Source organism: Lagopus muta, chromosome 9 (genome assembly GCF_023343835.1).
Source record: "Lagopus muta isolate bLagMut1 chromosome 9, bLagMut1 primary, whole genome shotgun sequence".
Taxonomy (NCBI): domain Eukaryota; kingdom Metazoa; phylum Chordata; class Aves; order Galliformes; family Phasianidae; genus Lagopus; species Lagopus muta.
Window position 1 is genome coordinate 18,370,109 of NC_064441.1, and position 27,781 is coordinate 18,397,889.

Sequence of the window (27,781 nt, forward strand, 5' to 3'; positions counted from 1 at the left end):
GGTATGACCAAGAACACTGTTGCACTTATAAGCTCTGCTTATTTGTGGAAACATGTGGCTAATAACACTTCTTCTCATATATTTCACTTCCATAGTGTTCAGAATGCTAGCAGTCCATAGCACAAGAGGGGATCTTTGTTAGCATTATTAGTAGTGAACAGCATGACACATTTCCCTAGAAAAAAATACTGGTTTGTGTTGACTGAGAAAAAGCCAATTATTTCCTTGACTGAAAAAAACATGAACAATTTAAATTTTTATTCAGTTGTTGTACTAGGAACTCCTTTGAAGTTCATAATGCTCCAACGTGATCATGCTTTGCATTATTTGGGCTTGTATATGTTATGGTTGGATTTTGATCCTTTGTGACAACAGTGTAAACTCAGAATAAATCCTGTTACAGGTGGCAGCAGCACACGTTCTTTTATGTTTTTAATAATGACTGTGAGATCCTTAAAGCATGAACAATTTGTGTACAGTTCAAATTATTGTCTTTCAGCTGAAGCTTGATGATGACATTCTCACATGCAGTAGGAAAAAGAAAGTGTAAAATGCAGCAGTGCTCCAGGTCTGCTGCAAACAGCAGCTCCATCACTGCGAGTCTGTGTGAGGGTCAGAATTATCTGTAGGGATCTCAGCCCAGAGGCAATGCTGTCAAACTGGATTTTGCAGCTCAAGGTACTTTTAGAGAACTAACTTTAGGTGCCTCTAGGCACTCTGACAGTGTCTTAATGGGGCCATAATTCTAACAGCATTAATCAGACCCCAGGATGTAATAGGGAATGATTCATAGAGAAACACAGTGTTCTCTCAGTCCATCACTGTGGGAAGGCATTGATAATGCATGAGTGGGATTTGTGATATTTTTTCAGTTCACATGCTTACGGATTTCCTCTGCAGCTTCAGGAAAGGTTTTATTTCCCTGCAGGAAGCAGTGGCAGAGTCCCTTGAAAGGAAAGGTGAGGTTTCACACACCAGAAGTATGGGTGTGAATAACAACTGGCTAAGGCTGACAGACCCTGCTCAGGCTGGCAGGGTGTCATGGCTGCATAAGCTCACCTACGGAGACTGACCTGATCTTTTGCATTCTAAAGGACTTTTGTTCTGTCTGAAGTTGTTTTAAAGCAGCCTTGGGGGAAACCATATTGATACTTAAAAAAAGGGATGATGCTTGTAAGATCGAGGCTCTTTTAATAGCATTGCTGCAAATATTAATCCAGTGTTCAAGACAAGCATTCAAGCCTGGCTAAGTGTTCTGCTGGGGCATTTGGTGACCACCAGAGTGTTAGTTAAGCATTGCTTAGTGCTTTAGATGACTAACGCGACACTGTGTGCAATTTTGACCCACTTCCTCCTCCATTTCTTTCTCCTCTCCTTTTGTTTTTCTTTACTTGGTTATCCTTCAGCCTGACACTGAGGATCAAGGGAATGCATCGTTCAGTGTGCTGAGGAAGAAGATGGGGTTGCAGCCCTGGCTCCTTTACCAGCTAGGAAGGCAAACAGTTTGATACAGTTCTGACAAAATGTGTGTGAAAATGAATTGCAGAGCATGGGAACATGGGACATCAGTGTTGTGATTCAGGAATGTAGAAGGGGTGTTGTCAGACAGTGGACACCTCCTTTCGACTTATCCTAAAAAAAGAGTAGTGAATAAATGAAAATAGTTTCAGACACTTTTTATGTTCTCTGGTTTTAATCTAGGTCTGCTCCAGCTCCTACCCAAGGACCCACTGGTGCTGGGGCTGCAGGACCACTTCCTGCTACTAATGTGTCAAGTAACAAACGGCTGCAGCAGACACAAGCCCAAGTGGATGAAGTAAGTGGCTTCACATGATCAGTTGCTCACCCCAAGGCTGCTCATGTGATTGTTTTTTGTTGTTTTTTTTTCCTTCCTTTAAGATGCTTGCCTCACTAGTGATCCAGCAACTCCTTGTCTGAAGACACTGGGTCTAGGAAATGATATTTACCAAAGAATAGCATTTGTGAAGAGGCAGACTGTGCTCAGAATCTCTTGTACTAATGTACCAGTAACACTTATGCAGAATAGATATGGACATCAGTACTGCTTCAGGAATTTGTCCCAGAAGGTTGTGTTAGGAGGAGAAGTCATAGTGAATCAGATCTTTTAATGTATTCCTGTATTCCTAAAGTTTGAATGCTAATCTTACAGGCTGTTTCATACAAACAAACCATTGGCCTCTTGTTCACACATGTAGGCTTTGAAAATTGTACTGGTGAGGGCTGTGTTCATTAGTCACAGCTGTAATGATTAATCATTACAATTCACCCCCACAGAAGGGCGCCCACACATGACATCACAACATCTTCAACAAGTCCTCACTCCTTCTGGCTGACCTTAGAGGAATATGTGCCTATTCCAGCATGGCTTCTTAAATTATTTAATGTATAGAAAATCCCTGTGCCCTCACCTATAATGCCAGTGTCCATCTAATCGCTGTGGTAATAGGAATAAGTGAGGATACCACTGCTTGTGAGTATCGTCCCTGAGTGTACCAGCCATCCAGCCCCAGCTGCAGCATCCCTGCACACTTGCTGTGCACATTTGCTGTGCTGGATATTTAGCATAGAGTTTTGCTGAACCCGTGCAGAGACTTAAGTAACTAATTGCTTACTGCCCATGAGGAAATTACTGGGGCCTGTATGACTCTTTTATGCCAGGTCAATAAAATACAACCTAAAAAATGACTATTTACGTGCATAAAGGCTTCTATTTTCAAAAGCTCAGGATAAACTAAAAAAGATCTCACAACTTGAACTCAAATGCCTTTCTGAAGATGAATTAAATACACCTGCCAAATTGAGCTTTGTCTCTGAGAAGTTTTTTTTCTGAAGGTCAGAACCGGACTCTTTCTCCTCCCTTTTGCTGATGCTTGGAGTTGATCCCAAGAACATCCTCTGTATACAGAAATGCCTAGGTTCAGTTCTCTCATTGTTACCAACTTTCACTTCAGTAACTTCACTGATGTTGAGTGACTCTTGAAGTAGGGAAAAGAGTATTACATTTCAACATCAGTCTAAGGTCAGAATAATTGAAATAAACTTCTTGTCCTGAACGTACTACATCATGATGGTGCTGTAAATGGTTATGTGAGTGACAACCAAAGTAACTGTCCCTGGAAGATGACAAATAATCGCTAGTTATTATTTAAAAAGAGTGATGCAGGTCAGACACATTGGGCTCTTCAAACAAATCAATGGATAAGGCTCCAGTGAGGCTAGTGAAAACCCACTCTGTGTTTGAGATCATCTGTATTCTGATACTTTTCACTCAAGTCAATGCAAGTTTGTCTTCTTGTGCTAAGTAAAAATTTATTTTGACAGAAACCCTTATCGAGTAAGAGAAAGGAGTGTGTAGCTCTTGGATTGGAGGATTATACAGATAATAGTGAGGACCTGAATTTTTTTCAACTCCAGTTGGAGAAGAAGGCAGAAATTGGTATGAGCTGGTTTTGAGCAGCTAGCATGTGGTGAGCAGATACTGGTAATCATTGAATGTCAATATAGGAATAGCCAAGGGAGAAAAGCACTACGAGACTTTTTGTCCTATGAAGTCACTGGGTATTACAGCACCTACGGTTCTGATCTATGAAGCACTGATTTGATCTTCCTTGCTAGATTTATTTTGGCCATTTTCCTTTTATGTCTTGTGAGAAAGTAATCTGTAGGTGGCAGCAAACACCACGGCAGAGTGCACTGGCTATTTTTCTGCTCCCAGCGCTGTTGCACACAGCACTCCAGATGTGAGCCCTAAACTCAGTGGTCACAGCTTTGATTGAGAGCGCATTTTTATATTATTAAAATGATTGGCAGTCCTCTGAAATCAGCATTTCAGCTATATCTATGTTGGGTTTTCTCCTGTAATTTCTCTAGGCATCCTAGATCTTATTTTTCAAGGCTTAGATTGTGCTTTTAGGCTAGACAAACATTCATTTATTTGATAAAAATACTGTCTTGGCTGGATACTCAGGTTAAATACAATAAATAGTTCTGGCAAAAAAAAAAAAAAAAAAAAAAAGTAGAGAAGAAGTAGAAATTTTGCAGTGTTGTAAAATAGCATTTCAGCATTTCCCAGAGAGCTTAAAATTGTAACTATGAAACAGAGTACCAAGACAAATTTTAATGAAACACTAGCTGATAAATGATTTTATTTTAATTTTTTGTTAAGTTTGACATGGAATCAAATGTTTGGAAGGAAACACAAGTAAGAAAAACAAAGTAAGAAAATTTTGTTTTAAGTTTGGACAAAGGAAACAAATCTCTTGAGGTTTTGGAGTAGCGCTTAGACCAATGTCAATCTTTTTAAATATTCTTTCACTATTGGTGTCTACTCAAAGTATATAAATCAAGTATATGTATGATTCTGCTTTTGTTGGTTTTTTGTTTGTTTGTTTGTCTGTTTTGTTTTTGATTTTTTTTTTCCATAGTTATTATTTGCATATAATGCAATTTATGATTTCCTTACTACAGACTAGAAGTTAGCATACCAGCAACCATTTTCACTGCTAGAATAAGTAGACACAACTTTACTGAGATTTGTGTGCCATCTAACTTTTATACTAGTGATGAATTTATCCAGGATTTCTATTTAGGATTATAAGTTTTCTGGAAGGGATTTTCCTCTAACTCAAATTATAAGATGTATGCATGAATAGACCTTACCCATTATGTACTGGCTGTGCACACTTTTTGCTGAAGATGTGCGCTGAGAGCATGTGAGCTTCCTGCTACCCTTCGGAAGAATTTTGGCAGGTAAGGTATTTCATCTCCTCCGCTTTCCAGCAGGACTTCAAATTTTGTCTGAGAAGGCATCTTGTCTGGGAAAAACCTGTAGAACAAACAAATTCCTTGGTCAGAAAAGGCATATCTTTTCTCTTACCATGGCTTTATCTAGTCAATTTCTCTAGTTCAAATAAGGAAATTATATTAACTGAATTAATTATATTAAATGTATAAGGAAAATAATAACTTGGGTTTACTGATAACTAGACAATTGCGAACCAAACTGTAGTAGAGGTACACATCTCTGTCAGTTTTTTTTGCATCTGTAGTGAAGCACCTAGTAGGCTAAAGGGAATCAAAAGCTTTAATGAATTTAATTACTGTACTTCATAATGTCCCTTTACTTTTAAGTGCATCTGAGCATGGAATAGCTATGTTCATCCTGTTTTCACTGTGTCTGTTTTCCTAGACATGGCTTTTGAGACTCTGTCCAAGTATTTGTCATCACATATTGTAATGGCAAAAACCTGGTTTCATCACAGTATGATGTGTTAGAGTGTGAACATATGGGTGACCCTTGGCTTTACTATATGTTGAATCTAAAGTGGGGGTATGCCTTTGCAGGTGGTAGACATCATGAGAATGAACGTGGACAAGGTGCTAGAAAGAGACCAGAAGCTCTCAGAGCTTGACAACCGGGCAGATGCATTGCAAGCAGGTGCCTCACAGTTTGAAACCAGTGCAGCCAAACTGAAGAGAAAATATTGGTGGAAAAATTGCAAGGTAAGGAGTATAAGGCTCTCTTGTTAAGACATTACCCTTTCTTGCATGTACTGGGACTTTGCTTGTAAGATGGGATCTTTAAATAGTCTCTTATCAAGGGGAGAAGTAGGTGCCTTGCCCTCTATGTTGCATGACCACAAACCACTGTGAGAAGTGAGGAAATGACAGTGTCTTTTAAAGTGGGTTAGATTAGGACAGGGTAGATCTTGAAACAACCATCTGTCTTCTCTACTGTCCTCAAAGTCTCATTCTTTCCCTTAAGCTGAGAGAACCACTCTCTCCTCTGCCTTTTCAGACCTTTTCCACTAGCAGGATATGAATATTGTGGCAAAAGTTCACCTTATGTCCCATTTCTCTTCAACACTATCTTTGCTGCTGACTACTGATGGCCACTCATATAATAAAACCTGTTCCCAAAGGAGAATCCAAAATGCATTTTTATTAATCTGTTGATGCCTGCTTTATCTCTTCAGTCGACAGTGCTATGATGTGTAAAGCAAGGCAGAATATTCTGTTTAAACTACATACACAAGCACTCCAGAATGAAGTAGATCTAGGTTAGAAACTCAGCTAAGCAGTTTCTCTGAGCCTATTCTAAACTGTTACCCAGTTGTTTTGCCCAGGTGTGCAGGAAGCAGGGCATTCTGGACCTACAGACCCAGATTTTGTGCTAGGTTCACCCACACTGAACTCAGTCACCATAGTGATCTATACTACACTAGACCTTCAAACCAGCTCTCATTCTCCTTTCTTCATTCTCCCTTTCTCCTTATGCTGACAAACAGAACCCTTCTTTCTTTCCTATGACTTCCAGTCTCGGTTAAGTAGGGGGAGCAATAAATAGACTTCCTGCAAATCAGCAGATTTTTCTGTCCTCTAGACATATGTTGTGAGGAATGAAGATCTTGACTCGAAATGTCCATATGCTTTTTAAAGTTGTTATTATTATTCCTATTCTCATTGGGCTAATGATGTGAATTGGGCTGCAGCATCTCTGGTGTCCTCACTAGCATCCATCAAATCTAACATAGGGGCCTCCAACTCAGTGCTGGTACATGTCTGTGCACAGCTGGCCCTGATGAATCTGCTCTTACTGTCCAGTGAGACATTTCTAGGCTAATGTGCTGGAAACCATGTGGCTGGTGTGGGCTACCTCTCAACAGCACAAGTACACAAAACCAGCAAAAATAACTGCTAGACATCAGACTTCTCCAGCCACCTCTTTCCTGACTAGGGAAACATGGTGGAAAGTGGTCAAGGTACTCTGGTATAAAGTGGTACCTAGATCAGAAAATCTCCCAAGTTAGAAGGGATCCCCAAGAATCATTAACTTTAACTCCTAGCTCCACACAGGACCTCCCAGAATTCCCATATATGTCTGAGAGAGTTGTCCAAACACTTCTTGAACATCTTCAGCATGGGGCTTTGCCTACCGCCCTGGGAGCCTGTTCCAGTGCCCAACCATCTCCGTGGTTTTGGAGAACCTTCTCCTAACTGAACCATGTGTGAATCCAGCCAGAGGGAACACATTTGCTTAAGTCATATCTGGAGTTGTATCACTTTAGAAGTCTATTTTTACTTTAGTGCTGGAAATGATTAAGTTTGGTCATTGCATCTTAGCTAATGAGCAAGTACTTGATAGCTTTGACAAGAGGGTAAGTCTGTTGCTGGAGGTCAGCTCTTCCTAAATTTGATACCAAGTCTGGGGCTTTAACAAGTCTTCTACACTGGGTCTTTGCAAGAAGTAACACAGAAAGGGCTGTTAAATAAAAGCAAAAAGCTCTGCCACTGTATTTCATCTGAAAACCTGATTTTCTTTTTTCTTGTAACTTTCTTTGAATAGATGATGATCATCCTTGGTGTAGTATGCACAGCCATTCTCATTATAATTATAAGTGAGTAATTCATTTTCTCTTTCATTTATGATCTGAATAGCTCTGTCACTTGTGAAGTGCTGATGTATTAGAAAACAAAACAAAATTTAAAAGGATATAAAATATTTAAATAGATTAATTTGTGAAATTCCCCTTCAAGAGTCATGCTGGTATAGTGAGAATTACTGCAAGCTCATTAGACACATATAGGTAGAATTTATTGATGTTTAATGTATTTTACCTTAGCTTGTTATATAACTTTCCCCAGGATTAAAGGCTCACCCTTTTCATGTTTATATACCTTTTTTATGCAGTCTCAGATATCTTAATTAGAATCAGGGCTACAGCCATAGTTGTTTCTAGTGAGAACAGTAATTGTTGAATTAGCTCATACCCATCACTAGGAGGGTGAAGGCCCACATGGCAAATGGGCGTTTAATGAATTCCCCAGTTCCCACCAAATTAGTTGGAATTTGAGACGTTGCTGCTTCTAAAAATCCCTTTGCATCATAAACACTTCAATATTGGTAACAGATCGTGCAAAGACACGCTGCTTTAATGTCTTCAAACATCATCTCCTTTTACACAGTTATTGTAGGAAGAGAGCATATAAATGAATAATGGCAGTCATGCTGGTTGGGAGCCAGGGATCTGGTAATGACAGGAATTAAACATTTTATTTATGTAACCTCTGGGCTAGCAACAGCCGTTACATGACATAACAGTAACATGGTATTAACTCCAAAAAGGGAGATTTCTTGAGTTAGATACAGCTGGTAACCCACAGGCGATTCACCAGGAGGCTACACTGTGGATGGGAATTAATTCCCAGCTCTCAAATTACATGCCTCACCTTTGGCATGTTTCCATTTTCCCGTTATTTCTGTAAAGAAGGCTTACAGAATCACCTGTAAACATAACTGAATGGATTGAGATACAGGTGGAAGTTTATTAGTCTTATGAATGCTGGCACCAGAGTGACCCAGAATGATTGTAGGGTTTCGTAACTCTAATACAGCGAGAATGAGAACTGGCTAGATATTAATTAACTATATTAACCGGGCACTCGAGGTGAGTGGCTTCAAGAGAAAGACAGGCCTTTGTTCTGAAGTTTAGTGCAGCAACCTGAGAAGACAGATATGCAGCCATTGAATTGCTTGCTGTGTGTATATATATATATCATTGAGCACTCTATATCTTAACAAGAAAGTAAAAAACAGACAAGATAGCTAATAATTTCTCCTTAAAAGTTAACTCTGAAATTATATATGAGTGATAACATTGTTTTCCTCCTGGTTTTAAATGCTGAGTGCCTGCCTTGGTAAGTCTGGAAATAGAAGTAGCAAGTTTGACATGCTTAGGTTGGATTCAGTATTTAATCACAAATGTGAGCGTCACATCATCAAACCGGGGTCTGCGTATTGAACTCAAAGGTGTCTTCATTTACAGCAGTTCTCAAGTATATTTGTAAATTCAGTTATCATCAAGTGTTCAGTAGGCTGCCATAGACAAGGCATGTAATCGATGTGAATGTCAACAAGATATCTGCAGTGCCGGCCTGGTTATAGACACAGATAAACTGGGTAGTTCCAGTAAGCAACAAACTACAATTGGTAACGTGATCCAAGCTGAGCTACCTTTCATCTTGGTAGTGAGACCCTGGACGAGTAGGCTGGCTGCCCAAGGAAGATCTCCTCCATGTGGGCATACAGGTATTGCTGGGGAGTGGTTGCTCACATCAACATCGCTCCTTGTCTTTTCTATTTCTGGAGCCACAGTTTCCCTGCTATCCACTCCAGTTCTCCCTTTAAATGCATTTTGGGATGGGAGTCACAGTTCTATTCCAAGCAGGAAGGCACAATGTTAAACCCTGTGTTCTTTCAGCAAAAGATGTGCTTGTCATCCTCAGATAGAACAAGCTTCTGTGAGATAAAGCACAGTGGTAACTCTGTACTAACCAATGTTGTATGTCTTATTTTTCCCCTTCTGCTTCCTTTCTCAGTTTATTTCTCCACTTGAAAAAATGAAGAAGGAAGACTTGGCACAACTTTGTTCGTATCAACCAACAATATCAGTGTTCCTTTGTTGAACTCCGCTTTTTAATTCCTGGTGTCTTGGGATTTTTGCTTCTAATAACGTATAAGCATTCAGTGTGGTGTGTTTTGGAATTCTGTTGTTTCCACAAGAAACTGTACCAGCTAAATACTGCCAAGTAGTTCCATACACTGTCTTATCACTGTGTCTTAAAATGTGCACGCACTGACCTTCAGAAACCGTAGTATAAGAAAAGCATCCTAAATATCTCAGAATTGGAGAATGCAGCTGTAGGAGAGTTCCTGCGTAAAGGGACACTGTCAGGTTTCAGCAAACATGAGGGCCAAAATTCTTAGTCTGAGTACCTAAAGTTGTGTGGCAAAATCCACTATCACATGCAGCTTTTTGAGGTAGCAAGTGTCTGCTGCACTGGAGAATGGTACTTGCAGCTATTCATAGAATGTGTAAGACATCTCTACTTAGCCAACCAATCACATATGTTTTTGAAATTAAATGTGATATCCATCTAAAAACATTACCTGCAGAAAATAAATATATCTGCATTTTATGGATTTAATTTTTCCCTTGCAGTATGTTCTGAGCAACTGAGATAGCCTCAGTGTGAAAGACAGAAAGAAGACTGTTCGACACCAAAAAATGTTAGCTAGCACAATCTTGAAAAAGCTCAGTGAAATGCAAAAATGGTAATACAAGCACCATAAATAACCAAGATGCAGATTCTTGCTAAGAACTCAAGGTAGTGTCTGTCACAATTCACAGAACTCTCTTGAATGACAAACTCCAATGCTTATAGCTCTAACTTGAGTATATAAATGACTTGGGTGATGTCTGTGGCTTCCCATCACAACTGTAAGAAGCTGGTTCTACACCATTTTGCAGAAATGGTTCCCTTTGTGAGGATCAGTTAAAAATCGGGAAGAGGAGGATGCAGTAACAGAAGGAACTGTAGGGACAGAGGCCAGGGAATGGAAATTGGATAGTGCCTAACAAAGCTTTCCTTGAGCAGAGGAAGGCAGAGAAACACTGTTCTAAACTGGAGGTGTTAGTAGGCTTACTTAAATTTAAGTTGTGTTTGTATGGTTTATAAGCTATAACATCATCTTAGTAAAGTACTCAGTTCAGATATTTTTCATACTTAAACCAACATTTGATACAATTAAAGTAAAGAATATATTGCATTTGGGGGGAAAGTTGTATGCTATTGTTGTAAGGTTACACCCAAGTGTTTGATTTCTACTTGATTTTTAAGATACTGCACAGTTTGTTTTGAGAAGAATGTGGACAATATCCGGAGAGAATTATACCAATTTTAAGCTTATCTATTTAAACTGGAAACTAGAATTTTCAGATTTTGAGCCAAGCAATCCTGACAGCTCCTTTTTAAGTTGAGATCTTCAGAATTTCTAAGAATTGCTAGATTTTCTTCTTTAATTTTATTTATCTATTTATTTATTTATTTATTTTTGCCTGCAACTCTGTTAAGGCACATAAATAGCTATATTAGCAGATATGCTCATTGAAGAGCATCTCTCTTAACATGATCTTAGACTTAAAAAAAAGAGAGAACCAGACAAGTTCATTGCAGTAGATCTCAAGTAGAATTTTGTGGAGGGAATAAGCAATGATTAGTTGAATGGTTCCAGCTGCATTGTTTTTCTATATATTTTATCACTTCATTTTCACGTGTATTGTTTCATATTAACTAGCAGGTGGCCATGGTCGTAATAAAAGTAACCTTCAAACATTAGTAACTTTCAAAGTTTCTGATGTGCTACTGGTATGCCCTGCTTGCTTCAGTTCATCAGCTAAGTGCATGAACTATTCTAAAATCCTCATGGATCGGACAGAAAATTATGCTGTCATTAAAGGGCCTGACTTTGTGAAATGCTATTATTGTGTGTAATTGAAACTTTTCTGGAAAAAGAATAAGCTATCCAACTTCAGGACCCCTTTTAGACTATTAAGATATTTGGATAACAGTTAGAAAGAACTACCTCCTGATGGTGAGACCCTGCCGCCCATACTCACGTTGAGCATGACTTGATCCTCATGGGGCTTCTCTACAGGAATGCTGAAACATCTCATGAGATACAAATAGCTTTCACTGGAGATAGTACAATCAGTAAGGTTATATGATACCATCATACCCATCAGTCTAAAGTGACTGTTTATCTGATGTAAGCAAGAGATACACATGAAGAAGCTATGAAGATGCAAAGTTTACAAATGAAACTATAATGAATCTGTAAGAGCTCAGTCCTCTGAGCTCATTAATCTCAAGTTAGTAATCAAAATGGGAACTTTAGGGGGCAGTGGAGAAGATAAACTGCTGAATGTGTATTCATTCTCCCTCAAAATAGCAACTGACAAGGTTGACTACTACTAGACGCTGGTAAGAATTTGCAAGAGTTTAGTCATGAAACCTAGCCTCTAGTGGGCTGTAAAATGTTCGTGAAGAGGCAGTTTCCTCCTGTGTTCTAATAAATTTGCTAAATTAATGTTTTTAAATTGGTTGCCCTATAGTGTGCTTGTGCATGTCCAATGTTCGCTAGCTGTACTGTTTGGTTGCAGCTGGTAAGCCATGTAACATTTCTAATTCAGCCCAAGAAACACGAACAAGTATGTCCTTCTGCACTGTATAGACCTGGAGTCTTACTGCTCCTGCAGATGTTAATTATCTTGCAGTGAGAATATGGTTATAGAGAACAGTTTAAGGTCATGGATTGTGAAACACCATCACTTACACATGGAGTGTGACAGAGGACAATCTATATAAACACAGTTGGAGATCTTATTTGTGTTTAAGCCAGGATTGATTTGTTTTTCAGTCACTGCCTTTATGTTTAAAATGTCCATTCATAATTACAGCTCCCTATATGTAATAGCAAATTTCCCATATAAAGGTTAACTCATTCTTCTTTAGTCAGTACTGGTTAGAATTTCAGTTACTGAGTAGAATTTAAACTATGACTCTTCATCACTAATTACTGCCCAGGCTCATGCTGGTAAAAAGGCACAAAGTGGCTCCCTTTTATCTACTTCATGGCAAACCCTCAGGAGACTGCAAGGCTGATTAACTTATGATTGCCATCCCGGGGACCAAATGGAAGACTTCTCTGGCTGGAAGCTTTAGCTAGAGTTTTCATAGCTTTAATTTATTTTTTGGTAGCTTTAACTGGAGTTAGACTAGTTACACTAGTAACATAAGAGACTTGCATTCTCAGTACTTATAATCAGCACTTACTATTCCCCTGATGTCTGGGCTACAGCTGCACTGCTGGCATGATAATGACATTCAGAAACATCATTGCTGAAATTGGGTGATTAGGAGCTAGTCTGTGTTTGTGTCATAGCTGCTTTTTAGCTTGACTACACATCAATATGTTAGGTTTAAGTAGTGTTATTTGCAGCCAGTCTTCACAGAGCAGTAAAGTCCTGCCTGGTCATTATACCTTCTTCCTTCTAATTTAGCTCACCTTGAAATAACATAAATGTGGCTCTAAACCTAAATATCTGGAATGCAGAACTTGCGGGAGCAAGTAGTGTGAAGTCCAAACAGAGACACCTGATGACCTTGTTATGTAACAGCACAGTCAGTCCAACGTAGTTCAACATAATCCGGTATTATTAAATGGAGGAGGGAGAATCTGATGAAGATTCTGAATGTAACTCTAGGGTCTGTAGGACAAGAAGTGATTTCAAAGTTTAGTCAATTTGACTTTTAAAGCTGGTACTTCTGTTCCATTGGAACCTGCATGAAGTAAGGCCTGGCTTTTTTTCTTGGTTAGCAAGGCCTTTTGAAATTCATCATTTGCTGCGTCTCATTCATTCATTCATTCCTGTCCCTGATTCTCCAACAGACCTTCCTATAACTTTCTGAACAGTCAAGCTACTTTTTGTCTAAATGGGTTTTAGCTCTTATAAGCAAGTTCATGACTCTGACGTGCCTTTTAAGAGCATGCATGTAAAACAGTGATGTCTGTTTCTCCGAAGTGCATCTGTCATGGCAGACAGACTTCAGGAATTTTTGGAAGCTCAGGTATTACTGAAATCTTTGTACTTTTATGGAGTTTTTTTTCTCTGTCCTATGCGAGGTTATAGATCCAGTGGGCGTATGTATAATCTATTTTTTTTCATGGCAGTGCCTCTGTTGCTCATGTTCGTGCTAGATCTGCTACATCTTCACAAAACAAATCAGAGGGCACTTGAGTGTAACCAAGGGCTTACATCTTGAATCCACCTCTCCTGCCTTTTAAGCAGTAGCCATATAAGGCAATGGGCTCACTCCCAATGTACACAGTGAGTATTGGAGAAAGGTCTCAAAGAGGCCAAAGTCTCTTTGGTCTGGATTCAGACCTGAATCTGACCTGACCTGAACCTTAGGACAGTAACAGACTTAACCTTTGGGTTCCCTGTGTAGTCAGAGGAGTTGAGATGCTCTTCTTGGCAGTTATTCTCCCCAGCTGACCTGGGGCCCTTTTGTTAAATGGAATTTATTTGAGCTTGTGTTTCTCCATGCTAGATAAAGTACAAGCACCCTCAAACACCTGTCTTTAAAAGCTAAAAGGCTGAATAACATTGTTTGAAAATAGCAATTGTATCATGAGAAATAATTGGCTGAAAATGTCTTAGATGATGGCTGTTACTTTCAGTAGGAATACTAGATTGAGATGTATGAAACAGTCCAACAAGAACCTCGCGTTTCCTTTTTCCTTCTTTTCTCCTTCAGAAATTATTCCACTTCAAGAAATGGTTTTTTTTCTTCTTCAATTAACTTCCCTTACTTTATTTCATTAATTGATGTTTCCATTGATGTTCTCAGTTGCCTTTTTTCTCCATTGAGAACCAGAAGACTGACACATGCATAAAAAGAGATCTGAGCCACCCAAGAAGCTTACCTTTTTTCCCAATGCACTGACATTTAAAAGCTACATCTTACAGTAAAGTAAAACTGTGGCAGTCTGATTACAAGCAGTTTTGGTAAACACTTGATTATTTAACAATGAGTCATTTCTGCAGTAACCTCATTCTGTCATGACTGTATCACATCTGCTAACTCTCCAAAGCAAAAATCATAACCTGTACCGGTTAAAAACATGAATACAGCCTCATGGTTCATATGTAACACTCTATTCAAGCAAAGAAGCCATGTGCTGTAAGTTTAAAAGGGCAAATTATTTGTTTTCAAAGAGAAAATACCATAGAGAACAACAAAGATAATTACGAAAGGCTGTCCATTCTATAGCTATTCTCACAGTAGCTGGCTTCACCATTATTCTTCAAGTCTTTGTTCTCTTTTAAAGCCTTTGTGTTTTTGGAGCGTAATATATTTGGAGCATAGCATATTGGGGCTGTTCTGTTGCCCTATGAATTGACTCCCTGCCTTCTGTCCTGTTGTTATTGTTGACCTCAATCGTAGCTGAGTTAGGCCTGAGTGGAGCACAGCCTCCTGCCCATAATGCCCCGTTGTCCTCAAACCAGCCCCTACTGAGGGTATGAGAACACTGAAGGCAGGGCACGGCTCTTGGTTATAATGCAGTTCGAAATGATGCGATAGTGCACAATGCAGTTTTAATTAATTTTTTAGTACTTCTTGGAACAGTAATTCTATCGGTTTTGTTGGAAGACAGAGGAAATGGCAAATAAGGATTGAGTGATAATGACAAAGTAGTAAATGGGGAAATGGTTTAAGTGAAATGTTGCCAACATTCTGTAGCCTCCTTGGAGAGCCTGTACTTAAGAGCGCCATTCACGTGCTAAACTAAGCCGTGCTAGTCTGTTGAAGTGTATATACACTACTACTTCAAATGAGGCAGCTGAATGTACTTCCTTTTCTTGAAAATACAGGAGACATACACAGTAACGATTTAGAGTTTTTTGCAAGGAGAGCAGTTTGGGATGTACCACCCCAAGGCATGCTGCCCATGTGCTGCAGAAGTGCTGCAGGACTTGAGTCAAATAAGGGCTCCAGAGTGATCGGTGCATTAAATAGATATACCTCTTGCTGTACACAGCTTCAGTCTGCCAGTAATAACATCTTATTGACACAGTGTCATCTTTTTGTTTACCCTCATTCCATGCTAATATCTATTCTTTTCCACTATTAAACGGTCCATGATGGAAAGGATGGAAAAACTCTGTGCTGAATCCAATACATTTTTGACATCCTGGACGTGTGGTGGTGGTGGTTTGAGCTTGTGGAAAGAGAAGAGTTTAAAAGAACTAACAGTCTTCATTATGTTAATGTATCCTTAGAAATTAGTTTCTCCCCCAATAAGCTGCAGATTTATTGAAAGTAAGACCAAATAATGTGGAATCATAGAATTGTTAAGGTTGGAAAAGACCTGAAAAGATCATCAAGTGCAACCATCAGCTGTAGCTGCTGTTGTTTTCTTTGTAAGATATGAGATGATACATACGATAGAGCTGTGAATTCATAGAAGTACAGCACACAATTGTTCTTGGAAGTTCAACTCTTAATATTTATAGAATTTACCTGAAAGGTTGCAACAGTTTCTCCATTAGTCAGGCTCGTGTTGGTTAGACCTGACAATGTAGTGGTCAGTGTGGGCCCCGTGCCACTAACAAACTACAGCATCTTAAATACTGCAAGTTCAGCCTTTCGTGGAACTTAAAAGGAAAACTGACTCAGAATAAAAGTAGAACTGCATCATAAAGGCTATAGGTATACAGTTTATCTCTAAATATTCTTTGTATTTAAGTTACTAGCAGCTATACAAATTAGACAAATAGTAAGCTTCCAAAGCCCATTTATTAATGACAGATTTTTTTTTTTTTCAGTAGAAATGCAAAGTTCAATATATTTTCCATTTGCTTTTTTCCCAACCTGGATATAAGATTAAACACTAATGCAACTAAGCCACATGCACAGGTCTGCACAATGAAAGATTACTGGTAGTCAACTATTTGTAATGAAATCCATTATTACTTTGTCTTGTAAATGAAAAGTCCTCCCTCCTCAACCACATGGTAAAATATTAGTCATATTGTGTTTATCAGCACCACTGAAAGATTAGACATTAGAAAGATTAGTACCTCCTACTCAAGAATGGGGCCTAAAAGCTTCCTTTGTCTGTTGCAAAAATACATTTTGAGGGGGAAATATCACCTGTTGTAGAGGTTAAATTTTTATTTCACAACTGTTTTTTCCTCCCTTGCTCCAAATGCATATATATATGTGGACAAACGTTTGCCATTTGGGTGATACGTTCTTTTCTGAAGTATGGAAGAGGTAAAGTACAACCAGTATTTACCATGGGCAATCTTTACTTAGTTTTGCATTATAAAAAGTTCTCACAGTGTCCATATATTAATTCTTATAAATTTGTTTTAGCCGTTGCAGGAAATAAGAGTTTGTAGCCAGTTAATAATTGTTTTTCTTAATCACTTATGTTTGAGTTTTATTGCTGAAAAGCAGCCTCTGAAGGTGCTATGCATACAATTCAGCAATGTAGACCTGAACATATGGTTGAGTATTTCACATTCTGGCCTTGAGCAAAGAACAAAGCATGCCCTGTTTTGGAAGCTACTTCAGCACATGCTTAAGCACATAGCGAATTTCTCCTCTCTGGGGGCTTTGAGATAGAAGCAAAGGAAAGGGAAGAAGAAGATAGCTATGTATCTTTTATCACCATCTGAGATTGAGGGCATACTGCATCACACAGTGCTAATGGGAAGAGACAACTTCCCATTGACTCACCTGTCCTTACTAAATCCAGGCCTGATGAAGAAACAATGCTATGTTCTAACTCAGGAGAGGAAAAGCCTTTCCTTTGAATGATAGAAGATTAGGTTGGAATGGTCTTCTGGGGTTTATTTATTCCAATCAAAGTAGAACCAAGTGAAGTTGGATCAGATTGCTCGGGGTTTGTCATGCTAAGTTTTGAAAGTTTTCAAGGATGGTGGGGGATTCAAGAGTGAACTCTGCCAATGGGCACCATGATACAAGGACAAGAAACTATTTGAGAGCATCCAAAGGAGGGCCACAAAGATGCTGAAGGGTCTGGAGTGCAAGATCTATGAGGAGTGGTTGAGATCCCCTGCTTTGTTTGGCCCAGAGCACAGGGGCTGAGCACAGCCCTCATGGCAACTGCAGCTCCTCACTGGGAGCAGATGGGCAGCGCTGAGCTGTGCTCTGTGTGACAGCGACTGTGCCCAAGGGAATGGCATGGGGCTGTGTTGGAGAGGGGCAGCTGGGGGCAGGGAGAGGTTCTGCAGCACAGGGCGGTGGGTGTCTGGGTCAGGTCTGATGAAGCTGAGGATATCAGTGTATTCTTTTCCTCCTGCATACATGAAGCCCACACCTCTGAGGCCAGACCTGAGGCTATCGATAGCATTCAATCAGATTCAAGGCATCTGGTAGTCTGATTCTGCACTGTTTGAGGTCAGTGACAAAACACTGTCTGGTTACTAAGTTACTACAGTGGCACAAGAGAAAGAAGGGAATTGACTGATATTCTAGTTTTTCTCACAAGCCACTTTAACAATGCCAGTCTCTGTTCAATGCCACTGGAATGGCAGTAAAAAACAAAAACTTTTCTTCTATTTCCTTCCTTTTAATTCTTCAAGCTTTCTTTCCTCTAGTAGGAATAACCAGTAATTTATTTTCAGTTGCCATTTTAAAAACTAAACTCCAGACCAAACCATTAATTGCATCCTTTTAAGGCCACACCGAAGTGCTAAGCTATGTAGTAATGAGTTCAAAAAGGATCTGAAAGCCTTTGCCGAGAACAGCATCTCTGACCTCGTGGACTCAACTGTACTGGGCAAGAAATTGAGATTTGTGCCTCTATAGAAAATATTCCATTTGCGTCTTAATAGAGCTACCTGAGAAGGAAAAAAATGTTGTGGAGACCAGGAAATTTCTGAAAGTGCTCGACCTGGAGGTCAGTGGATGTTAGTTTATAAATGATAAAATTCCACATACATTTTGATGCTAAAATTGTGACAACTTAGGATGTTTGATATTACTGTATTTTCTTGTGGGTGGTGATTTTTTTTTCTTGAAGTGGTGAACATATTTTCCAAGAATACTGCATACATTTGTAACATGTATGTTTGTGCCAATAAATCTTGTTTTAAGTAGATGCTTTCTGTTTTGTTTCTATTCTGAATGCGCACAGTTAACCAGAGGTAAGTAGTTTCAGCTTTCATTCCCTCTCTGTGTTATCTTCTGGAAACTAATATTTCCTAAGTCACCCTGAATTTTTATATACTCAGTCTAACAGAAAAGTAAAAAACTTCTGGTGTAAGACAACAGTGAAATCCATATACAAAAAAAGGAGAAGGGAAGCAGTGGAAGCACTAGTATAATCATTAAAGAATTGTCATTAAAGAGAAGCACGTGAGAAAATGTATTTATTACATTTGACCTTCTTACTTCTCCCTATGGAGAAATATATTTTCCTGTTAATAAAGCACACTTAACTAAGGGAACTCATTGCCACAGAGTCTTGCTAGTACAGGGGTTTTGTGTACTTCAGATGCATTTTTAAGTGGAGAAAGAAGGATTTTTTTGTGAGAGGAATACAGACTTTCAGGATCATCTTCTGCTTTAACTTGAAACAGCTGCTGCTGCTTACGACTAGTGCGATGGCTTAATGGGGCACAGAAACCATTACCATCCTTATCACTAATGAGTAATTAAGCTCCTTGAAGGGACGAGAGTTGGCTGCTTTTGTCCCCTCCTAGGGATTACCCCCACATTTTTAAATATATAAGCATCACAGATAGCTAGATATTTCTAGATGGTTCTATGCCTTCATGCCTATGGGACATCATTCAGTAATTTTAAATTGTCTGCAAATCATCCCAGTGCATATGAAGGTATGGAATTATCTCCCCACCTGACACACCAGAACAGGTGATACCAAAATGCACAGTGCTCTTCTAGTAAAACAACAGCCTTTTCCTTGGTAACTCTTAGCACGCTTGGCAGTAAATTGGGGACACTATGAATCTGTAAGAAGCTAGGACAAAGAAATCATTGATTTTTTAATTTTTGTTTCATTCAACGCATATTCTCACCTATGTGAAGTAGCATATAAGGACTGAGAGAGTGAATTAGGCTGCGTGGTGCATGTAGATGTGATATTGAAGAACACAGGAAACTGATCAAAGCCAAAATAAGGCTTATGCTAATAATGAAGAAATCCTCTGTTAGCTCCCTTACAGTCAGGTTAGCTAATTAGCTCAGTTTTGCTGAAAGACAATGGTTCAATTTCCAATGATCCAGCTTATATAGAATTCTAGTAAGTGATGAAATCAAGTAAAAATGAAATTATATGTAGTGATTATGGGGAAGATAGCAGGACTAGTAAGATCATATGAAAAATCAAATGTATTTTTGCATGTTGTATGGATAGCAGTTTTGCATAACTGATGGCAGTTCAGGGAGAAGAAAGGGCTGTTTTGGGGATTTATTAAGTTAACAGGATGAACAGCTCTGGGATATGCTTATGCTTTGGAATATAGTTCGAAGACAAGGCAGACCTTGAAGTGACCATACATACTCTGCTTTCTGAGCTGAACTACATGGAGGTAAGTGAATGAACACAATGCTTTTAAGTGCTCCTGACATATTTAAAATTTTAAAAAAATCTCACCATTTAGGGAAAATATAAAAAAGTGCAGACTGAGGATAAAAAGCCTCAAATCTTGAGACTAATAGAGCTCTATATGAAACATAAGCTAGGTAGTGATGATTGTGATTAAAAAAAAATTTTTTTTGCTTTCTGAGATCTTTCAAATCTAGGAGAATGTAATCTTGTAATGGCACCTGTGATTTGGGCAGCTATTATGAGAAGTTCTTACACCTACAAATATTAACACATTTTCCTGTGGGAATCTCCTGGTATCAATGACGCTCAGTTAAAACTGTTTTAAGACAACTACAGTGACTCTGCAGAAATAACACCCTTTCTTCCTCCCTCAGCATTGAACAGTCTAATTATAATTTATCAGCCATTAGCTGAACTGCTTAATAAATGTGGGTAAGCCTGGCTTTTCTACTGTCTGTTGGCTAGAGATTTTCAATAAATGTGTAGGTGTGGCACTTAGGGATATGGCTTAGTAGGTATGGTGAGGATGGGTTGACTTGATGATCTTTTCCAGTCTTAATTATTCTAATTCTTTAGATCATGTCCTCCTTTATCACCCTAGAAGTCCATTTCTGCACATCTGCCAGTTCCATCACGTATGACCAGGGCAGCAGTAAGTGTTCTCATCCAAGTGTGGGCTCACTAAATGCTTTATGTGGTAGCACAGACATTTTGTTGCCTCTTTTAAAGGAAACTGAAACATCCTACAGGCATATTAGTATTACCTACAACAGTAATTATTACAATTGCTTACAGTATTCAACACTGTCAATACCACCTCTGCCTCCATGGCAGTCATCCTGATATTATACCCATTGTTTCATTTAACCTCTTACTTCTATAGTTTTGGGCAATTAAAAAAATTATCATTAGTGAAACTACTGTAAGCAATCTCTTTAAGGATGATTTTCATCTAAATCCTCCTGCTTCTATCAGCAAGAGTTTTAGGGTTTTCTGTTTCACTCAAGAGTATAAGGCCTGAGAAATTGAGTCATTTCCCCACAGCTACAACTTCCCCATCCTCCAGCATTCATATACAAAAAGCAAAACTTTCTTCCTGCACAGGCATTTCTTGACCATTCAAACAGCTAATCACTTTGGACACTGATGCCAGTTGTAAATGAGATGCCTTGGTTTGTCAGTTAGATGGAAGAAATACAGTGGCAGCCTTTGCTGAGGACTAGAAATGGTATTTCTGGGGAGATACAGGCAAAAGTAGTACGCTCAAGGCCTGACTATAATCTAGATGATGAGCTAACCTACATGTTGATCTGTAGCTAAGCCTAGAATTTATAGCCCTATGGAGTAAGGCGGCCAAGCTGGCTCTGTTTTAGTGCTGCTGCATTTCTGTGGCGCTGTCCCCATTAGGAGCTGCCCTTGGCTGTATACAAATTTATCAGCTTTCGTGTAGAATACTGAAAAGCTTTCTGATGACACTAAGACACCACTGTTTTACAGATATCCCAGTGTCTGGATTCTACCACAAAATAATATTTTAACAATTAGAACATTAATACCCAAACAAGAGCAGTGTGAGCTCTTCTTCAGCATAGTACGGCTGTATAACACATCACAATCACACCTAGAGATAGAGAGCAAAAAGGGAGGTTATGAAGTGAGCCTTTCAAATACAAAACCTGCCTGCTCTCGTTTGACCCAGGCAACAGGGAGAAGTCGAGCCTCAGAATATCTTTAATTGGCAGTTTCTATTCCTGATCGTTTTCTCTGTGAGACCTTAGAGAATCTGTGGGAGCCTTTCAGAACTTTCCCCTTTTTTAATGTGCTGGCACGATCAGGCACATCGCAATGCAATGTCAGAAAGAAGATTCTCTTTTAAAATTTTCTTTAAAAAAAAAAAATCAAACTAAATCGTTTTTAAAATCCTGCAATGAAGGAAAACCCCACCACCAATCAGCCCTTTCCACGCCGCAGCCGGACAGCGGCCCGCAGTGAGCCTGCGCGGGGCTCCCCCTGCTGCGAGCCTCGGGGGATTCCGGCGGCGGGAGCGGCCCCACAGAGCGGCCCTGCTGTGCTGTGCTGCGGTGCGGGCACTGCTGCCCACCGCTTGTTATTCTAGGGAATTTATTCCACCTTATGCCGAGGTAGACTAATAGTGTCAGACTTAATTGCACATTCAAAACGAATTCAGTCGCAATTTGTATGCACGGAATTAATCTGCGCTGTCTGCCCCTCAGATTAACCGTTGTGCTGTGCTGTAATTGTACTGCTTGTAACACTTCTCACATTGCTCTCCTCACATCAGTTAATTCAGACAGCCTTCGCGTTTCTCAAGTGTTCTCAAACTTACAGCGTTTTGGGGAGTGTGATTTTTGGCACTGTCTCATTTGCTCTGCACCACCCCCCAGTGTCCCGTTCTCTGTTTTGTGATGCTGTGTGAAATGCTGCTCCCCCTCTTGCCTGGGCTATTATGCCACAAGGAATTTCACTTCAGTTCTCGACTTTCTCTATTTAAAAAAATTCATTAAGAAGACTGAGGTCTGGCCATAATGGTGGCCAATGTTGACCATCAGAGTTTTTTGTATTCTCTTGATGCTTCCAGGTTTGCATCCAGCATTGTCAAGTTCAGCATTGCACAGGGTGACTCTGATTATGTTGCCTCATTTGTCCTCAATGGACTCTCAATTCTTGTTTTTCTTTTTTCTTTTTTCTTTTTTTTTTTAATTTAAAGTGTATAATTTAAATGCACCTTAGAAGGAAAGGCTGTGAATTTCTCATGTATAATAGGTCTTTCCTGTACTCTCTTGCAATAGAGTCAACATGAAGCACGTTGCCCACAGCTGTCTATATAAAGGCTCCCTGTGTCGTGTGCTGTAGTGGGAACGGGCTCACCAGTTGAATAGAGCTGCTGAACCAGTTACGGATGTAGTCTGACAATCATAGAACAAACATGACTCATTTAAGAACGTTCCCTACCTTCCCTTCTAATGAGTGGTTTCACCACAGTCAGTAAACTAGAACTGAAGGGAGAACAAAGAGTTCTTCAGGCAGCTCCGCAGTGTTCTCACACGCCACCTGCCCTGCTGCAGGAGTATGTCTGACATATTAATAGAGCCAACTGCCCTTCTGTAATTGCCTGCCCTCTGGCATCCCAGCCCCCACCACACCTCTGGCAGCATATACCAACGTGTCCATGCTAACAATACTAACAGCAATACTAACAAATGAGCAGATCTACAGTGTGGTTTTAAGACAAACAAAAGCCTTTAAACTACAGAACACTGGTGTGTTGAGATCATCATTTTTTGTTGTGGGATAAAGATAAAGGTGTTAAGAGAACAGAGTTCTGTAAATAAGGGGACTTTGGTCTAGCTTGACCAAGGCATCAAGGCTTGGTTGTGTCTTCACACTGAAGAGCGATCGACTTCCAAACTGAGTTTTCCTACCTAGGGAGTAAGAAATGAACCTGTTCTACATCTTTGCTTTCCCACCTTCTGGTAGATCAGCAATTGCTTCACTAAGGTCTTTTAGAGAAAGTAGATAATAGGAAGTAGAATGTGTCTGGGTAAACCTTGAAAAATTGAATATTATTTGTGACATATTTTTGGTGTTATAAAAATTCCACCAATGTCAATAAAAACAACAAATATATATATATATATATAACTGAGGTTCTGTTTCAGATTTAGCCACTACAGCATGCAAACAGCAGGAAAATTTTCTCAATGTGCAATATGGCAGTCTTCTCACAAAGTCTCCTGCTATTGTTTCAGTTTATTGTAGTGAACTGATTTACTTGTGGTGGAAACAAGGTTGTGACTAGATGGGCATAGTGCAGTTTTCAAATATATTGCATTACTGGTCTCCCTATACAATTCATTTTACTGTAATCCACCAAAACATTGTATATACATGTATACATTTGCGTTCTGTAATTGACATTAAGTCAATGTGAATCTCAAGGTTTGAGTCACAGTTACTTGTAACAACTTCATGACCTTCTGTGGAGTGTCGTATCTCTGGCCTTGAGCACTGATCTGTGCTCCAATGATCAAGTTTGAGGAGAGGAAAAGTCTTTTAGATGGTGGCACAATGTGCTTTAATTTCATTTTAGAACCTGAAAAGAGATATTATGCCAATGAATGAACAAAAGAGAAGTTGATTTATTGGCTGTTAGGCTGCAGTGAAGTACTATCAAATCTGCCATTTCAAGGCCTTACCATTTTTTGGTTTGCTTTCTGAGTGCTTTGAAGAGTAGAATGCATGTCTAACAAGAACACCTCAAGTTCTGCTGGTACTGAGACCCGTCTTCTTAATTCCACTGTTAGTAGGCTTAAATTGGCCTGGCTATTTGTAAATTTTGACTTGCAGGTAAGAAGGAACTGATGAGTTAGTTTTTAAATTAATCCAATAATAGGTAACTTACTATATGTGATTCACGGGGAAAGGAAAAAAAAGATCTGACAAAATTAAAATTTGCCATCCACACTACAAGAAGAGGGGCACATGCGCCTTGGAATAATTCAGGTTGGATGAGCAGAAATGACAGCACTTAGCAACTAAATTTGATTAACAGCTCAAGTAGATGATAGCCTAGTGTTTAAATACAAGCTCTTTAATTCAGTTTAAACATGTTGCTTTTATTGCTCTTCTTTCCCTCACCTAGGTAACTCATGCTAGTGAATCAAACATGAAAATAAATGAAGATTTTAAAAAATTCTGCAGAGGGAAATTACCATTTTTCAACTAGACCTATGGGAACATGAAGGAGACACATCAGCCAGCTCACTAGGCACCACTGCTCTGGACACCACCACCAGCAAGGACTGCAGTACAGGCTGGCCTTCCCACACCCGCTTTGAGCTAACCAGCTGCAGGAATGCTCTCACAGCAGCTGTAGCACAGTGGGCTAAATGTCTGAGCACTGACTGTGCTTCTTGGGTGGGCTTCGTATGCATGCTGAGCTTTGTAGCAACCCAGATAGTTTCTACTGTTTGGATTGAATATGCCTTCATAGGCTGACACTATAATGCAGACTTACTCTGAATAAGTCTCCCCAAGTCAGTTTTCACTGCACATTATTCATTTAAAAAAACACCAAGAATGCTATTACCATACAAGAGGCATCAGCCTCGTAACTAGCACTGCTTTCTGCAGGGTCTAATGAAGCCAGCAAATGCTACCAATGTTATTAGCAACAATAGCCAGCTAGTAATGCACCATGAAAGAGCAGGACTGGGAACACAAAATAATTATTCTAAATTACTCAGATGGATAAAAAGGCAGCAAGGCAACTGGATATGTATTTTCAGACCTGTTAGAAAAAAAATCCCAATGCTTACCCAGTTCTCTACCCAGACATGAAAGAAAGGATGAGTCCTACACCATTTTTATAATTGCCTACAGGAGGAATGTGTCATCGTTCTGCTTTTTTAGAAAGGTAGAATTATGTTCACTCTTGTTGTTGTTGTTCTACCTACCTCCTTTTTCTCAAATACATTTCCTCACTTTTCCTGCAGTGCAGTGTTTTAGTATGAAAACAGTTTTTCCTCTACTGAGCAACATTAGCTAATATTACTTAGAATTACTAATTCCTGCTTTTCTTTTATACACTCTGACCTTTCTCCTTTAAGGAATGAAAGAGTTTGGGTTTGGTGGTTTGTCTTTTTTCTTTTTCCTTTTGATTGAATTAGACTGCTTCTTCAATTTCTTTTAATGTGGTTACACAACAGAAGCATTGATTCCAAAGTTCTGCTACAGCTAATAGAGCATCACATGTTAGAAGCAGATTAAATGTTTCATTATGGCAGTAAGTTTTATATTTTAGGGTTTGTTTTTTTTAATATATAAATACAGCTCACACAATTACTTTCTTTGCTTCTTGCTTGATTGCCTCTCCCCATTCACCTGATAACTTTGAATGTATTGGCCACTGTCTACAAATGTGACAAAGATATTACAACTATATAGCATTCTGAGAAAATACATGGCTGGGAAATGAGGTGGATGAGGAAAATCTCCCTGGGGCTGCACTGAGGAAAGGCAAGTAGTAAAGCTCATACCAGTTAGGCATCAAATGATCCACGACGATGGGGAAAATTCTGCACTTTTTATGTTTCAGTTACCGACTTCTTTTGAGTACATTCTCAAAACTATTTAAATCAAAAGAAGTTAATGGAATAATAGAATTTGTGACAGTCCCTCAGTCCTTAGTGGTATGGATCAGTGAAAGAGTGCAAAGTGAGTTGTCATTTCTCTTTCTCTTTTAATTTGTGGCTTATCGGAACTTTCTAATTTAGTTTCTCTTTCTGAAGCAAACACAGCCAGTTAAGTTAGTATGCACACTCTCTTGAAAACAAAACCAAGCTTCCATTGACTTCAGTAGCAGCAGCATTGAGTTCAAAGTATCTTGTGTGAACTAACACCATAAAACTAATTGAGGTTGAATGGTAATGAGAAACTCAATCTAAAAATGAAGTGTTTTTAATTAAGAGACACTTCAGAAATATGAGGAAATAGGCTCCTTATAATTTAAAATCTGGCTTTTCCTTCTTTACCAACTATAAATCACCGAGCTGTGATTAGTAACTGAATTAGAACGGATGAATACCTGATAGTCTGGGTTGAGTTATGGAAGATATTCTAACAGTCTGCTACTCAGCATCCAATTTCTTACGAAGGTTTCTGTTATAATCAGTTAATGTTATAATCTGTTTCTTAGAACTGGAACAAATTACAGAAGCATTGTACCCACAGGTTTCTGGCAGCTAAGGGCAGCAGAATAACCCCATGGCACAACTACTGAAAGCTTATCCGGGAACAAGAAAGAGCCCAGTTCCAATCCTGTGCCAAGTCATAATCCAATGTTTTACGTAATGACTATTTAATAAAAATTGCATAAATGCTCACCAGAGGGGAAGCCAGTACCTAGATCTTGTCTCTTTAGCCTTATTCTATTATTAAGAGAAGGTGTATTTCTTGCTTCATTTTGCTAAGAATGATAACATCTCACTCTACTGGAGTTAAAAAAAGAGATGATAAGTGTGATGGAAGTCAGTAACTCTATGTACTTTTAAATCAATAGAAGGAGCACTTGAGGAATCAGACATTGTGGGGAGCCCAGGATTGGGTTACACACTGTTCTGCAGGCACAGCACCAGATCACAGCCCTGCTGTTCAGGTGTTTGTGGAGCAATCCAGCTATCTCAAGGAGATGCACTACACTGGCCTGTGTTTAATCCAGAAATTTGCATGCTTCAGGTAGCAAAAACTCTGGAAATGTTTTCTATCTCATGTGTGGAAACTAACTCAGAAAGGTTTCTGTCTCACTGAGGGGCCAAGTAGTGGTGTAGGCAAAAGAGAGGGTGAAGACCATGTAACCATAAATATGGTAGCATGGTACTAGCAGGGAGGGCATGAAGAGAAGTGCTGCCCCCCTTGATGAAAGCAAAGTGTTACACCAGCTCAGAGACGTGTGAAAGCTGTCTTTACATCTGAATGGGTGGTTCTGAATGGCGAACACCAGCCTGATGGAGGAGCTTCTTTTCAGTGCAGAAGAGGACATAAAAATCCAACATTATGAAGATTCACTTTCTGTTTGACATCCCTTACCAGTGTTCTTACGTTAGTTTAATGACATGCACGTTTCATTTTAAATGCCTGACTCCATAATTCCACATACTGTCAGCTAGTATCAATAGGTTCTGGAATCTCTGCTCTGACACAAAATCTGGACTTCCATCCTATTGGCTT

The 27,781-nt window shown here is 39.3% G+C and overlaps 1 protein-coding gene and 1 long non-coding RNA gene across 4 annotated transcripts in view; one reads left to right on the forward strand and one right to left on the reverse strand.

Moving 5' to 3' along the window:
* The window catches only part of LOC125697742 (vesicle-associated membrane protein 2-like), a 46,477-nt gene extending 27,920 nt beyond the window's left edge, over window positions 1-18,557 (forward strand). The window contains exons 3-6 of the mRNA XM_048955299.1: window positions 1,702-1,816; window positions 5,365-5,523; window positions 7,367-7,418; window positions 9,400-18,557. Coding sequence (XP_048811256.1) covers window positions 1,702-1,816; window positions 5,365-5,523; window positions 7,367-7,418; window positions 9,400-9,416 — 343 coding nt within the window. The 3' untranslated portion in view covers window positions 9,417-18,557. The remainder of the gene's footprint in view (window positions 1-1,701; window positions 1,817-5,364; window positions 5,524-7,366; window positions 7,419-9,399) is intronic.
* The window catches only part of LOC125697744 (uncharacterized), a 61,202-nt gene that overhangs the window by 29,598 nt on the left and 3,823 nt on the right, over window positions 1-27,781 (reverse strand). For all 3 annotated transcript variants that reach the window (XR_007378909.1, XR_007378911.1, XR_007378910.1), the window contains exon 2: window positions 4,681-4,846. This is a non-coding gene — a long non-coding RNA (uncharacterized LOC125697744). The remainder of the gene's footprint in view (window positions 1-4,680; window positions 4,847-27,781) is intronic.